Source organism: Mus musculus, chromosome 12 (genome assembly GCF_000001635.26).
Source record: "Mus musculus strain C57BL/6J chromosome 12, GRCm38.p6 C57BL/6J".
Lineage (NCBI taxonomy): Eukaryota > Metazoa > Chordata > Mammalia > Rodentia > Muridae > Mus > Mus musculus.
Window position 1 is genome coordinate 80,189,819 of NC_000078.6, and position 15,864 is coordinate 80,205,682.

Genomic DNA, 15,864 nt, shown 5'->3' on the forward strand with positions numbered 1-15,864 from the left:
CAAGTGCACACACACACACATATACACACACACCCCTCCTGAGCATTGTCATCAGCCAGGCCACAGAGAAGGCATCAAAGACAGGCAAAGCCAGTGTCAGCAGGCATGGAGCCCTGGGCAGAATCCTTAAAGGCAAAAGACCATAAAAAAGAAGGATCAGGATAGTTGGTCAGAGGGGAGAGGCCACCTCAAGTCAGCCTGGCCGTGCACTCTATGTGGTTAGCAGGCTGAGTGTAAACACCCCAACCAAGGCAAGCAGAGAGGCTGCTTCTATCCCGGCTTGGGGGGGGGGGCAGGGTTCAGGAGAGGTCAGCGGGAGAGCAGCAGAGGTGGGGGGGGGGGGCAGAGGAAAAATTGGGAGGCCAGCAGGGAGGATCCCTTGGAAGCTGGAGGCTGGCCACTGAGGAGCCAACAGAAGGGCTGCGTCCTCTGCAGTCAGTAGAAAGGCAGGTCCAGGTGCCCATCCGCTGGGTACCAGGGCTGCTGCCAGCTCATCTGGTTGTCTTTGGGCAATTTTTAGAGGTGCCTTTTCCTAAAGGTATTTCTATGAGAGAGAGAAAGAGAGAGGTGGGGGAGGCACACTGATTTTTTTTTATAAGACATTTTTACTGCTGGACATGAAGCTTGGTGATAGAATGCTTATCTAGTAAGCACAAGGCCCTGTGTTCAACCCCAGCACCAACATGAAGGGGGAAAAAAAAAGCCAGATGGTGGTGGTTGCACACCTTTAACCCCAGCACTTGGGAGGCAGAGGCAGGTGGATCTCTGAGTTCAAGGCCAGCCTGGTCTACGCATTGAGTTCTAGAACAGCCAAGGCTACACAAAGAATCCCTGTCTTAAAAAACAAAAACAAATAAAAAACAAACAAACAAAAAACAAAACAAAACAAAAACAACAAAAAGACCAATGGGGGAAAAAAGAAAGAAAAAACAAGAAAAGAAAAAAGAATAGCTTCCCTGTTCTCTGCAGGGTAGTTTTAGTAATGAATGCTCAAAGCTCCACAGTCTATGGCACCCAAGTGGTATTCTTATATTGTTTGCAACTAACTATCCATGAAAGGCCTGGCTGGCGAGTGGCATCAGGACTCTGGCCTAGACATCAGGGAGAAGGCAGAAGACCTCTCCCTGCCCTGGCTGCTGCCTAGATTGATGGCCTTAGTCATGCAGGAAGAAGGAAGGTTCAGAAGTGACAGGAATCATGGGTATTTAAGGGAATGGCTTAGGATTCAGGCACTGACAGCTTGTCTGCCTTCCCCTCTGGGGAGGGTCCACTATGCCCAGTGTTCACCGAAACAAAAAGGAAGGCTGCCAAGAGGCTGGGCTTCTCTGCCATCCCTAAGTGTGCTTGTCAGGGCTCTGAGAGCGTCTAACGCTTTCTCACTCGGGAACTACTACTGCTGTCCGTGGAGGGGGACAAGATGGGCCAAAGGGCAGCCGGGAGAGTGGGCAAGGCCAAGGGCGAGCTCACCTTCTGCGCACCGAGAAGGCGTGGCAGTGACATGAAACATTAGGTCACATGGCCTTCCCCTCCGGCCTTAGCGTGCCTACACATCTGCACAGAGAAGGAGAAGAGGTTGAGGAGAGAATAGAGCAGTACAGAGCCAACTCAAACAGCAGCAGCAGACAGAGAGCACGAGACAGAAGGTGAGGGCGCAGGAGGAGAGGAGCGGGCCAGAAGGGACAGTGAGCAGACAGGGAAATGAGCAAGGGAGGCAGGGGTGGGGGCAGAACCTCCCATCATGCACTTCCGACAGGTCACTCAGAGGTCACGAGGAACATGTGGCAGGCCTAGGGACCAAAGCCATGAAGGTTTCTGTGGTCACAGCCATGTGCTGCTTCTGGGAGGGACATCTGCTGCCCTAGTTAAGCATGGTAGTGAGTGACAACTTTGGGTTTTCCAATGCCCACAGCAGGAACCGGACCTGGCTTTATACCCTCTGCCTCCCAGAGCATTCTGGGCCAGGGTACCAGAAGGGGCCTCACTGCCGCTTATATCCTCTCCCCTCCTCCCACAGGCCATGCTGTCTAAGAACACAGTGGACAGTGGCCACATGGGGATCCCAAGCAGGACAGGGCTCAAGGCTGGAGACAGACTTGTTAAATCGTGCCTGAGGGGGAAGGTATATGACACCTTTGCAAACTGGGTAAGTGAAGAGAGGAAGTGTACGACAGCCCAACGGAAGCCCCCCTCCCCCCCAGTACTGTGAAGCCTGTCAATCCCACAGGGGTGGGACTTCGGCTTACGGTCTCCTGCAACCAGGACCTTTCACACACCCCACCCTTCTGCCTGGGTCATGTAGCTGATCCCAGAGGACTAGCACTTTATGTTTTCAGTACTGATGGATGGTAAGAGACAGCAGAATTGCTGAGTTATGGAGGAGGCAAACAAGACCTCTTCAGAAACACAGCTAACTACCCACAAGACCAGAACCAGGCTGTCCAGACCCCTGCACTGGAACATGGAGGGATGGAAGGAGGGAGGGGGCAGGAGCATGGCTAGGATCTGGCATGAGGTGTGCTGGGCATAGAAGGAGTAGGGGCCCCAGGTACCTTCTGGGCTCCAGAGAAGGCATGATAGAAGCTAGACACATAAGTCATAATGGCTTTCTCATCTGGCCGGGCAGTTCCGACGATGTCTGTAGAGAGACAGAGAAAGAGCTGCAGTTAAAGCTACCTTAGTGAGCACATAGCACATCTCTCAAGGGGTGTGGCATACTGTGAAGTGACCTTGCCAGAAGGTCCACCCTGAATCTAGCCAGCTTTCAGAGTCAACTTCCAGTAACGGGAACATGGGTCACAGAGGCATGGATGATCTGATACCCCAGGAGGCAACCAAGGCTACCCTACCTGGCAGCTCTCCTCTAATCACAAGGTTAAGGGCATCAATAGATGGGGTTAAAGGAAGGAGAATGTGGCCTATAGAGCTCACCACCTAAGAATATGCACGGGCACAGCCAACCCACCCTCAGTGGCCATTTTAAACTAGGGGACTCTGGTCATGCACATGACATGACAAGAATATATTGGAATCACTGTCATATTTGCTAGGTGTGAAACAGTTTTTGTTGATTTGTTTTTGAGACAGTCTCACTGATAGAACCCAGGTTGGCCTCAGATTCATGATCCTCCTGTCTCAACCCTGGAGTGCTGAGATTACAGGTACATGTCACTACAACTGGTCTGTAGAAAGTATTTTAATTACATTCAAAAATACCCATTATCTTTAAGGCATGTACTCGGAAGCAGGTAGCGGTGACATGAGGTTTGAGATTCAGCACAGTCCAACAAAGACAGCAAAAGGACACAGGAAAAAAAAAAAAGGTGTGATGGAATGTCAAAAGTCCTCCTGGGACGGTAGGTGTTATACCATCGTATGCTTCCGTTCATGTTTGGAATCTTCTTGAAGAAATTGTCAAATATAAAGGGTTATCAGGAGAACAGAGCTGGGGGCAATCTTGGACAATCCCCCTGCCAACACTGCCCACCCTAGACTCTCTTCAGCTCCTCACTGTGAGGCTAAGACACGTAAAAGGCACATGAACATTAGGACTAAGGAGAGCTTAAGGGATAGTGGCCATGGTTCCTGCTTCTTCCAAGGGCAAGGATAGAGCAGGAAGGCCTACCTTCCCTTCTCCAGAAAAACTTGCTCTATGCTGCTTGCGTGCTGTCAGCTAGTGCCTCTTCCTCCGAACCACACAGAATCCCCGGCAGGGGAGGGATCCCAAGCTCTTCAAACTGAGGTCCCAGTGGACAGACCCACTCCTTTCATGCCTCAGCTGCTGGGGGCTGGGGTGGGGGAGGGTGAAGAAAGCCCTTACCTTCAGCATCCAGCATCTTAGGGATGTCCAGGAACCTCTCTGCCACATCAAAGGCCGTGTTCAGGTTTGTGAGTGGATCATCCTAAAGGAGAAAGCACAAAGTGAGCCTACAGAGAGGCACAGGTCACAGTGCATCGCAGCTGGGAGGAGATGGGCGGTGTGTGTGTGTGTGTGTGTGTGTGTGTGTGTGTGTGTGTGTGTACCAGCCCTTCTCAGGTTCTAGGTAAGAAAGGGTGACTTCAAGGCCTTTTTTAGGGGTCACTAGTTAGAGGTTTGAAACATTCTCTTCCCCCATCACTCTTCAGTATGGAAATGGGGGAAGAGAATACATAGGCCTGATGTTAGAGTTGGAGTAGGAAAGAACTAAGAAGTGGGGTTGAGAGCCATCAGTTCTGGCAGGAGACATGGGTAAATGACTCAGACTTAGTCCCCCCCTCCCCTTCCTGTCTGAACTCAATAGTTGGGATAGGTGCTCTTAACTCATAAAGATTAGTGAGAAGTTGAAGCTGACCCACCATGGATTCCCATGTGTTGGGTTATTCTAAGTAGCCATGGCTTTTTTAGTGCCTCTGTGATCTTTTCTCGAAAGCTAAATGGGGAGAGCTGGCAAAGGATGTTGGGGACTCTGGGATCCTTGCATCCCGGAGTGTACTTCAAACATGGAGGTAATGTAAAATGGAGTTAGGTGCCTCCTCAGCCCAGCAGGCCACACTGCTCAGTCAGTCTCATAAGATGGTGCGGCTGCTGTGGAGGGCGGCATGGAGGGTCCTCAAAAAGTTATACTCCTGCATAAGGCTCAGGGATTATTGTGTCAGGGGGCTGGGGGAGGGGAGACTGTAAAAGCCGAAGAGTTGACTGTGAGACTGTAGACTGTGAGACTGTAGCATCCTATAAATGCTAGAAGCTATTCCTGAGACATGAACCTCACTACAATGTCTGCCTATATGTGACCTGAACAACGGTAACACGAGTCGACATGCTAACTCAGAAGGAGGAAAGCCACAACCCTACACAGAGAACTGCAGGCGGCTAAGGAACAATGAGAGCTGCAGAAACAGCCTGCGCCAGGGAAGAGCACAGCAAGTAGTTATCAAATACCACATGGTCAGCCCTGAAGACAGAATCCTACAGGTAACACATGGACTGAGCAGCTTGTATTTACATACTTAGGAATACACACACACACACACACACACACACACACACCATTCCTACCAGCAGCAACAACAATAATTAAAGAAAACAACAACAATAATTAAAGAAAAGGTGGCCATGGTTTTGAAAGAGAGCAAAAGGGAGAGGGGGTGATTCATGGGAAGATTTAGAGAGAGAAAGAGGGAAATGATGTACTTATATTAATAATCTCAAAAAATGTTGAAAAACATTTAATATGGGATTCCCACTGGATCCAGCAGTCCTTGGGATTCTGAGAGGCACCCAAAGAATTGAGACCGGAGTGTCAGAGAGATGTATGCACTGGAATTCAGGGCAGTCTTGCTCACGGGTCAGTAAGTGGAAGCCAGGAGCTCTCCAATATGCACATGACATATGAGACAGTCTGTGACATACAGGACATTCTCCCCCATGCCAAAGCAGCTGAGCTGGTAGGCTGGGACTCACTTCTCCCTTAGAGGGTAGCTTGAGAACAGTGGCTCCAGCCCTGCACATAGGGCAGGCCTCAGGCTCCTCCCCATTAGGGTGGAAATCTACTCTGTCCACCTCTCACAAAAAAAAAAAAAATCTACCCTAAAACCAGAGGCCCTGCCACCACCACCAGTTGCCTGGGTAGGAGCCATCAGGGCTTTTCTGGTTCCTGGTTAGCAAGAAGCCCCAGGGCACAGATGTGTCTGCACAAGGTAGTAGGCTAGACACTGCCCTCAGGTATCCTGGGGAAAGGGGAGAAACAGGCTTGTCCATTCTAGAAGATCACCTGCCAAGAGGGCTATACGCCCACAGGTTCCATTTTCATTCCATTCCAGATCAATGTACAGCTGGGCAGAGCTCATGACACCGGTTTCATGGCAGATAAAATAGTCCAGGACAGACCTTACGGAGGTGTCTAGGTCAGTGCCCACTGGCCAGCTTGAACACTCACAACCGACATGCGTTTACAACAGCCTCACCTCCTCACCCCTCAACATACACGTCTCACACAAGAAAATCACCAAGTGAGCTGACACCCAGATAGAAATGAAGGTCACATAATGGCACACGACTGAAGAGTCCCAGATACTTGGGCGGTTGAGGGCCACTTGAGTCCAGGAGTTGGAGACCAGCCTGAGCAATATAGTAAAACCCATCACCAGCTCAAAAGCTTAAATAAAACTGAGGGGGCAACACAAGAAACCAAACCTGCAGTGCCTGCCAGGGACACAGGGACAAAAAATGTCTCTCTGGATAAGAGATGTTTTATATCATGAATTAATACAGTTACTGTATGACACCAGAAGTAAGGGAAAGGAGAAACCTTGCATACCATTGCTCAAACACGGCCACCTTAGTGCTGGTGGTAGCTTTATAGGTGGACTATATACGTGCAAAGGGACCCGGGATGTGCACGCTGGGTAACAGAAAAAGCATTTTCCTGCTTGCTTCTGGATGGGGCTCAGTGTAGCTGGTCCATAAGGCCAACAACTTTCAGGCTGGACACTGGGGTCCCAGAAGTGGTCCCGTTCTGTCTTCCCTCAGCTCGTCTCCACCCACTAGGGACCAGTCATTGAGCAAGAGAGGACAGCATGAGATCAAATGAGCACAAGTACCTTTCGAAGCTTTCCATAGTCAATCAACTCGGGCCGGTGTCGGTGGATCAAGGCACAGAAACCAAGACCATCTTTCCAACTGTCCAGGGAGAGAGTGGGGGAGGAACATGACTTCTGATGTTTATTATGCAACCCTTTGAAGTAGGATTTAGAAGACAGGGAAGGGAAGGGAGACTTTCTGCCTGCCACATTCCCAGGGATTAGGGTCAAGGTTTTCTGAGTGGTTGGCAAGTCGAGATGAACCCACCACACCCACCTACCCAACCCGTTCACTAAAGCCTTAGTCTGTTGATCTGGAACCCTGGGCTTCCTGATACAATCTTGGGGGTCTTGACAGTGTCACAAATATCAACAGAGGTGTGATGGGCAGCAGTCAGGTCCAAGACACCACAGGGAGGGATGGCAGATTCAAAGGGACATACCCTTCCCAAGAAGACGCCCCCTCCCCCCCACCAACTCTCTTCCAACCAAGGGTGGGGCAGGGGAGGCCTTGAGGAGACAGGCCAGCCTCCTCCTGGCTGCAGCACTCACCTGATGTGGAAGTTTTGGATGTTGACATTTTTATATGGGGCTGTCTTCCTCTGACACCACAGGAGTAACCCTTCTTTAGCTGAAGTCTCTGTGGAAAGAGGGTGGAGGAAGGAGGTCGGTGGGCTGACCCAGGGGAGGGAGGACACTGCTCATAAGAGGCCCTACAGGAACCTCAAGAGCTCAATTCCATTGTTACGAGGCAGGAGGAAGTCTAGGCCGCCATGTCTATTTGTTGGGCAAAGTTGGAAAAGTTATTTAAGAAACAAAAAAAAAAAAAAGCAAGCCACTCACACCATAGACTAAAACGTCCAGGCAGCAGCAGCTTTCTGAGGCTATCTGCCTAACTCCCTTCTATTCAAGAGATGACTGTAATATAAGGTAAGTCAGCAACTGGTGGCTGTCCCAAGGACAGCTGTAAGCGCCCGTGAAGCTTACATGACCAGAAGCCCCTTGACAGGGTGAGCGTGGAGAACCAGGAAGAAAGGATGCCTGTCCAGGCTCGGCTGAAACATGGCTTCTTCCTGTTACTGCACTGATCTGGCTCTGGTGCCCTGTCATTGTATGTGGATCGGGCAGGTATCTGAAAAGCCAGGCACCCAAGGGGATGGTGAACTACCAGCTCCAAGGCTTCAGGCTGCACTGCCCCCGTGTGTTCAGATCTGTGAACTGCAGGTGGTGGCCTTTACTACTAGTGGTGTTCCCGAGTGACCTCACATATTTAATTTATAAAATGGACTTTTAAAATAATGTTAAAGAATCAGCACAAATACCGGGCATGGTGGCGCACACCTTTAATCACAGCACTCGGGAGGCAGAGGCAGGCGGATTTCTGAGTTCGAGGCCAGCCTGGTCTACAGAGTGAGTTCCAGGACAGCCAGGGCTATACAGAGAAACCCTGTCTCAAAAAAAAAAAAAAAAAAAAAAAAAAAAAAAAAAAAAAGAATCAGCACAAAGGTTATAATGATTCAAGTACAAACAACCAATTATAAAATTGGCATGGGAGCCAGGTGTGTGCGGCACACCTTTAATCCTAGCACTCTAGAGGCAGAGGCAGAGGCAGGTAGATCTCTTGGGGTTCAAGGGGAGCCTGGTCTACACAGCAGCTTCCAGGCTAACCAGAGGTACATGGTGAGATCTACTTATGAGTTGGCATGGGGCTAGAGAAGTGGCTCAGTGCCCTTGCAGGGAACCTGAGTTGGGTTCTTAGCACCCATGTTAGAATAGCTCACAATTGCCTATAACACCAGCTCCAGGAGCCAATGCGTCTGGCCCTCTGAGGGCACCAGCACCCACCTGTATAACCACACACAGATGCATATGCATATACATATACATATAAAATAAATCTTTATGGGACTGAAGAGATGGCTCGGTGGTTAAGAGTGCTTGTTGCTCTTACAGGATTCATGTTCGGTTGCCAGCACTCACATCTGGGAAGCTGAAAACTGTAATCCCAGTGTCAGGAGATCCAATGCCCACTTCTGGATGCTGGGGCACAAGGCACACACACAATATGCAGGCACACATTCAGGTAAAAACACCCATACACATAAAAAATTAAATCTGTATATTTTAAAAGCATTTTATCTCAATCTCATCGTTTAAAAAGGTGTGGTTTTATTGTATGTATATATCATGTACATAGAAAAGTCTGAACAGTATGTGATATAAGCAGAATATCAGGCACAAAGCTTTTTTAAAAGGCTGAGTAAGGAATACAGAGAGATTGCTCTCTCATACCAGGGCAACCTGTGCACATCTGGAAGGTAGCCACCAGGGGGAGCAATGAACGCATCAGTGGGCATGGGGCTCCCCTCACTTTCCTAAGTTCTGTTTCTTATCCTTTGCCACTAAGGGCCCAAGTGAGGCTTTTAGACACTTAACCACAACAGCCTTGGCATTCTCAAAGCCAGAAATGCCGCTGGGCTGACATACTTTTGGGGGTTATTTGAAATCATATGAGGGAGTTCTGGATGGGCCTAGAGAGAGGAAGACAGGGTAGGGAAGGCAGGGGGAGAAGAGTTTGAGAAGGGACAGAACAAAGCAGAAACCCACCTTCCACGGAGATGTCCTGGATGGCAAAGCGGAGAATGATGGTCCAGATCATGCCCAGGGTCATCTTCACATTCCCATCCACAATTTCTACAGAAAACAGTGGCAGGACACGTTAGGTGGATCGCAGCAAGCCAGACAGTGCCATGTCACGCCACTTAGACGTCAAACATCACAAACCGCCCATTTCCAGGAGGGAAAAAAAAATTACTGACATATTCATTCATGTGTTTATTTGCGCAAGGGATTAAACTCACACACATCACACCTAGCACACACAGATCTCACCGCTCCTAAGCCACACCCAGCTCCACACAGACACTTTGATTGGCCAGGAGAGGTTACTTGAGGTGTGAGGGAGGGACAGGTGATTCTCTTGAGACAGTGTATTCATCAGGAAGGATGCTGTACACCCGGAACCATGGTCACCCAGTCTGAGGATAGGAGGGGATGGATTTCTAAGCCCTCACGTAGGTGGGGAGGGGGAGGTCGATGAAATGGGGTCTGTGAACAATCACAGCTCTCAAAATAGCCACTCCCGCAGAGAGCTGGAGGGAAAAGAAAGCTACACACGTCCATTTTAAGAGGTGCCATTTACAACCCTCTGATTGGTCAACCTCAAGATGCCCTAAGTTTTAAAATAGATTTTTGTTTTAAAACGCACTCAAGATGACAGCTCAGACACCCTGCCATATTTAGTACTTGCACTTTTCAACAAATTCTATCACATTTTCCTTTCTTTCTTTTCTCTCTCTCTCCCTCCCTCCCTTCCTTTCTTTCCATTTTTTTTTTCTTGATTTCTAGGCTTGGTTTCAAGAATAAAAATATAAATCAAGACTAGAGAGATGGCTCAGGCGTTAAGAGCAGTGGCTGCTCTTCTAGAGGACCCAGTTTGGTTCCCAGCATCCACACAAGGCAGCTCACAACCATCTGCAATTCCAGTTCCAGGGGATCCAGCGCCCTCTTCTGGCCTCTGCAGGTAAGCACATGGTGCACAGACCTTCATATAGGCAAACACATATGAAATAAAAGTAAGGACAACTTAAAACAAATGAAAACTATAATTTAGCCTAAGCCACAGAGCTGTTTCAGTCTTGTGGGCTGAAAGGTGAGGCTCAGCTGAAGCTTCTTAATCCAAACCAGTTTGCAGAACAGGACAGTAAGCCGCAGGCCCATGGCAAGCTGCTCTCAGTGAAGAACAAAGTATCTGAGGGATGTCTTACTTATTCTCCTCCACAATACACTAGTGTGCTGGGCAAAGGAACACCAGTGTTCACTTGGGACACAAAGCATGTTGTAACTTGTTAACAGAGCCACAGATAGTGACGGGCCACAGGCTCATGTCAGAGTCCCAGACAGCTGTGGTGGGAGACAACTGTTTCCCCTTCAGGACAGTCAGCCCGAGCTCTGCAGGAACTACTACAGGGGAGGCATTAGATGAGTCTGTAAAGCTGGGGTGGGTGGGGGGGGGTCACGTACCCAGGCTGGCCTATTGCTCCTCCTGCTTCCACCTCCCAAAGGCTGGGATTACAGGTGTGTGTTACCAAGCCCCACCTCATAATGACCTTTGTAAAAGACAGCTTTCATCTACAACAGCTCATAGGTCTTGACCCCTTTAGGGGTCAGACTATTCTTTTACAGGGGTCATATATCAGCTATCCTGCATGCCAGATATTTACAATTCATAACAGTAGCAAAAAGCACAGCTATGAAGTGGCAACAAAAATAATTTTATGCCTGGGGGGGTGGTCACCACAACCAGAGGAACCCTATTAGAGGGTTGCAGCATTAGGAGGGTTGAGAACCATTGATCTACAACCTCCAGTACTTTGTCATCCGTACCGCTAAAAAGGTTTACATTGATATGCACAGAGTCTAAGCTCTCATCGGTAAACAGGCGAGAGAGACATGAATAAATACAGAACATGAAATCAGCTATCATGTCCCCAGACATTATTACATTAGTTAACTTTAAACACAAATTTAAACACACACATTATTACACTGCAGCTAGAAGCATAATCTGGCTTTAAAACAAACAAACAACAACAACAACAAAAAAAAACTTGCTGAAAAAGCTGGCAACAGGGACCAAGCATCTCAGAGCTTTCAATTCTGGCACTGAAATTCTATCTCTGTCCCTGGCCAAAGACCTGCAGTACAGAGTAAGGTTTCTGTATAAATAACCTGTTGTTCAGTTATTTATCATGGAAACTATGTTCAAAGTACAAAGAGTGACTTAAATCCCCTGAGCCCCACCACCCCTCTCTTCTGCTCAAAGCCATGACCTTCCACTCCACCCAGAGTCCAGGGCCAGCACAAGGCCCTTTTGGGCTAGTAGAGTCTCCTGGGCTTCTTCTTCTGTCCTCTCTGGCATCTTCATTGCTCCCTCGCCCAGAATACCCATATAGCTTGTCCCTCCCCTCCCCTCCCCTCCCCTCCCCTTCCCTCCCCTCCCCTCCCCTCCCCTCAGGCCATCTCACCATAACCTTCTGCTTTACACTATTCTCTATTTCCAGTTGTCTTCTGGATAGACAAGGGTTGGGACTTTTCCTGTCTTGCATCACTACTCAGAGTTTGGGGGTGGGGTGGGGTGGGGTGGGGGGAATCCTTATGGTGAAATTTTATGGATAGCATTCTGACTCTAAGGGGAATTTTTTTTAAGCTTATGAAAGTGATAACATTGAAGCTCAGCCCTTTCTAGAATGGTTGCTCTCTCCTAGTCTGCCCGGCTCCATGAGGGCCAAACTGCCCTCCCACAGGGACCTTTAAAGTCCTAGGGAGACAGGTGGTTTCTTTTTTGGGTTCCTAATAATTCCTCTCCTACTTCGAAGAACTTAGTGGATTCTAAGGCACGGTGAAGAGGCGGAAGGCTAGCATCAGAGAAGAGGAAGGACAGTGAGGTGTGTTCAGAATCCATCCCTCACTGTCTCAGCCCTGTCAGCCTCATACCATCCTCAAAGCTCACACGCAGACCAGGGATACCCCACCGCACAGGCAGCCTGATGACAGGGGCTCCTCAGGAGAATGGAGCGCACTGCCATTCCAGGTCCATGGTGAGCTAAACCCAGCTCACATCCTTCCTGCTCGGATTCCGTTTCTCCTCCCCACTCCAGGAATCACTTGCCGAATTCAAAGAGCAGAACGACCCCGTGTGACGTGATAGGTCTGGAGCCCCAGAGCCCTAGCTTCAGGCCAATGCTCAGGCTTCTGCATCCACCACGCCCCCGTCCTGACAGATCTGAACTGTAGAGATGGCCCCAAGCTCTTGGCACCCAAACATCAAACTTCCTCTAAATCTCAAAATTTAAAAGTCCTGCTTGGGTCCCCCTCTCCCCTGGTTAAACCCCAAGCCCTTACCCAACCAAGCCTCCACTTCATGAAATCTAGATGTCCCAGGCACAAACATAGCAGAAGAAATCCCAGGGCTTGGTTCTAACTCTCTGCTTATGATGTGAACTTGGCTCCATCTAGACACCCCAGGGACAAGGCAGGCCCACAGGAGCACGGCTTCCATTCCATGAGGTCTGCTCTACACTCTCCAGGACTGGTCTACACACAGGGTCACTCTGCTAGGCCTGGTCGGTCAGTGCTAGTACTGGAATGGAGGTCCTGCCAGGGTCCACTCCCCACATGTGGTCCTTAGCGGTCCTCAAATTCTTCTCACTTCCAAGAGTGCTCCCTTCTAGGTCTGCCTCATGGCCTTCAATTCATAAGCCTCAAGTCTCAGCCTTTCTCCTATGACCGTAAGGAGACAGCGAATATCTCACTTTACAACAAGGTTGAAGGGACCAGAAGGGACTGGATCAGCACAGCAGTGGGGCACAAGGATCCATGTGGCCTGGCAAACTGAGCAGTGCCGGGGGAGGGGGAGGCTGTGGTGTGTCAGGGGGCACAGTGGAGCCTATCAGAATAGGAAGAGGGCTAGAACTCGGCCCTGGAGCCTGAGCCCCAGGCCTGGGCCTGACTCTGTCGTGAAGGTGCAGTATAGTTCAGGACGACCTGACATTCTGCCTCTCTGGTGATTGTTCTGAGCCTCAGCACCCTCCACCCTAAAACACAGTCTGTCAAACTCACTTCAGCAGCCTGTCCTGATGAGGTAATCCCCGATGCCTCCTGCTGGGTCAGGCTCAGGCTAGCACAAGACATGCTCATCCACCTCTCTGCCTTCCTCTTTGGTGGTCCTTCCCCCAGTTTTTCCTTTCTAAAAGTCTTGCCTTTTCTGGCTTCTTTGTTTAAACCTGCCAGAATAGTCTTGCATTTCCACTTACAACGGTTGATCGGCTCTATGTGAGCCTGCCCTTCTTGGAAGGAAACAGACTCTCAATTCACTGTAGTCCCCACTTATCCCTATTGTTTCCTCAAGTCCATTTTCCACATTCTCTCCTTCCCTACCCTAGTGGGGACCTGAACTGGTGCCAGACCATTGAGTGGCATTTTTCTTGGCTTCCTCTGCCTGAAAAAAAAAATTGTCCAAGGCTTTAATCCCTCCTAGTAGAACAAGATGTTCTTTTCATTCTTATTAAGAGGCAAAGAATGTTTTTCCAGCCACAAAGTTGAGCACCTGCCACACACACGTGCTTTGAACTACACCCATTGTCATCAGCTAGGAGCTATGGCCACAGGGTGAAAGGAACATTGCCTCTACCCTTGAGATGGTCAGGGCTGCACGGGCGTCAGGATTCCGAGGTATGGCTGCCACCTTAAGGACCAACACAGACTGGTAAGGCAAGGGGTCAGCCAGCTTTCCCAATAAAGTGCCCCCCCCCCAAGTTGGTTTGGCTTCGCTGGCTACGTGGTTGCCGTAGCAACTACTGAGCTTCACTGCTGACACTCAAAGCTGCAGCAGATGACAGAGAGGCCAATGAGCAGATGTTTCTGTGCATCAAGACCTTTGTCAACAAGACGCAACCCCACACACTGCAGTTTGCTGCCCTTGTTAAAGCTGACAGATGTGCATAAAACCCTTCCATGTCTAGAAGCAAAAGGACTTTTCTCATTACCCATGAGCAATCTGCTCTCACAGATTTAGCGGGAAGCAATATCCCCCAGTTGCCTTTCTCTGATGTCATACATGGACTGGACTGGGGTTCTGTGTTGGCCACTCACAGAAGATAGGACCCAAGCAAGCGGCACAATCATCTATAAGCATGTTTTCCTACAGTGGAGGTGAGCATTACAGACCTTCCACCACGGTGCGGGGGGTGGGGGGTATGGGGGAGTGTTGCAGCTTAAAGCATTTCAGCATGGCTTTCCTTACAACCAAGTGAGTTAAGATGGTGTCAATCAACTCCCAGCAAGAGCCAAATGAACGCGGGCTGTGCCCATAGGTCACATCATTAGAGGGTCTGGTTAGAATATTTTAGCTGCTCCTTCAGGGCCAGCACACCGTACGCCAGGAGCCCTGCTGCATTCTTTTAACTGTGAAGACGTGTGAGCAATGGCTTCAACAGACAGTTCAGAAGTGATGGGAAAAGAGCTAGGGACCTATGGTGATGGGAGAAGCTACTAAGAATGCTGCTTTGGCCCTCCCCAAAAGGTGGTGGTTGTGGGCGCACACACCTTTAACCCCAGCACTCAGGAGGAACAGAAACAGGCAGATCTCTGTGAGTTTAAGGTCAGCTTGGTCTACAGAGTGAGTTCCAGGATAGCTAGGGCTACATAGTGAGACTCTGTCTCAAAAATAAAATAAAGCTACTTTGGAAACAGCAGAGTTTCCCCCAGGGCCCTGTCAGCCACCAGGAGTCCATCTGCACTGTCCTGCCCACAGAGCACCCTGCAGGACATGGAGGTGGGGGTGGGGTGTAACAGGTGAGGCGTTCCACGTGCAACTGCATATCATAAAGACTTTATTGAGGGAAAGGGGCGAGTTCTGGTGTGGCTGAATGATGGAGGATGTGGGTACCTGTTTTCAGGTGCATGCAAACCCAGAAGTCAGGGGAGAAAGGACCAAGGAAACAGCGATCACAGCATATTAGCCTCACCTTCAGCTCCGATGGACACCAGCTTGACCCCTTTGCTGGCTATGAAATCCAAGGCCTTGTTGACGTTGGAGATCTTGTGCACTCTCATCTTGCCTCTCTCTGGCTTGGCCAAGCGTTCACCTGATGAAGAGGAAGGGAAAATGAAGGTGAGGTGCAAGTGTCCAGGAGCCAGGGTGAGCCACACTCCCCCTCGGCCAAAGCGTTTCTTAAATGGGCATGCGCATGGTGTTCCTGTCAGATGTTTGCAGTTGTCATCTAGGCAGGCAATCAGAGAGAAGTTGAGGCTACCTGGATTCTTCCATTACCCAGAGACAAGCCTCTGTGTGTGTGTGTGTGTGTGTGTGTGTGTGTGTGTGTGTGTGTGTGCGCGCGCGCGCGCGCATGCGTTTGTCCGTGCGTGAGTGCACACTCGCAGGCTTGAGGAAGCCAGAAGAGGGTCCCATGGAGCTGGTGTTACAGGGAACTGTGAGCCACTCACTGTGGGTATTTGGTACCAAGCCTGGTTCCTCTGGAAGAGCAGCCAGCCTCTTAACCACTGAGCAGTCTCCCTTCCTCCAGCACATGTTATGTTACTAACAGATGCCAGAAACCGGCCAGGTTCTTGGAATATGGGAGTAAACGAGTTTCCTGCCTTTGATGTGACTGTAGTCCAGTAGGAAAGGAAGAAGGAAAAGAGGAAAGAAGAGAGGAGAAAGAAGAAAAGACCCCACTCACTGGAAAA

The 15,864-nt window shown here is 49.6% G+C and overlaps 1 protein-coding gene across 9 annotated transcripts in view; it reads right to left on the reverse strand.

Annotated features, from left to right (window-relative positions):
* Actn1 (actinin, alpha 1) overlaps positions 1–15,864 on the reverse strand; it is a 92,879-nt gene that overhangs the window by 22,277 nt on the left and 54,738 nt on the right. For 8 of the 9 annotated variants that reach the window (NM_001346669.2, NM_134156.3, NM_001379075.1 and 5 more), the window contains exons 3-8: positions 15,144–15,263; positions 9,163–9,249; positions 7,108–7,195; positions 6,577–6,655; positions 3,818–3,899; positions 2,550–2,635 (exon numbers count right to left, since the gene is read on the reverse strand). In NM_001346669.2, the coding sequence (NP_001333598.1) occupies positions 2,550–2,635; positions 3,818–3,899; positions 6,577–6,655; positions 7,108–7,195; positions 9,163–9,249; positions 15,144–15,263 (542 nt within the window). Of the gene's footprint in view, positions 1–1,467; positions 1,552–2,549; positions 2,636–3,817; positions 3,900–6,576; positions 6,656–7,107; positions 7,196–9,162; positions 9,250–15,143; positions 15,264–15,864 lie in introns of all 9 variants that reach the window. The other variant, XM_030246514.1, reaches the window with a different exon arrangement.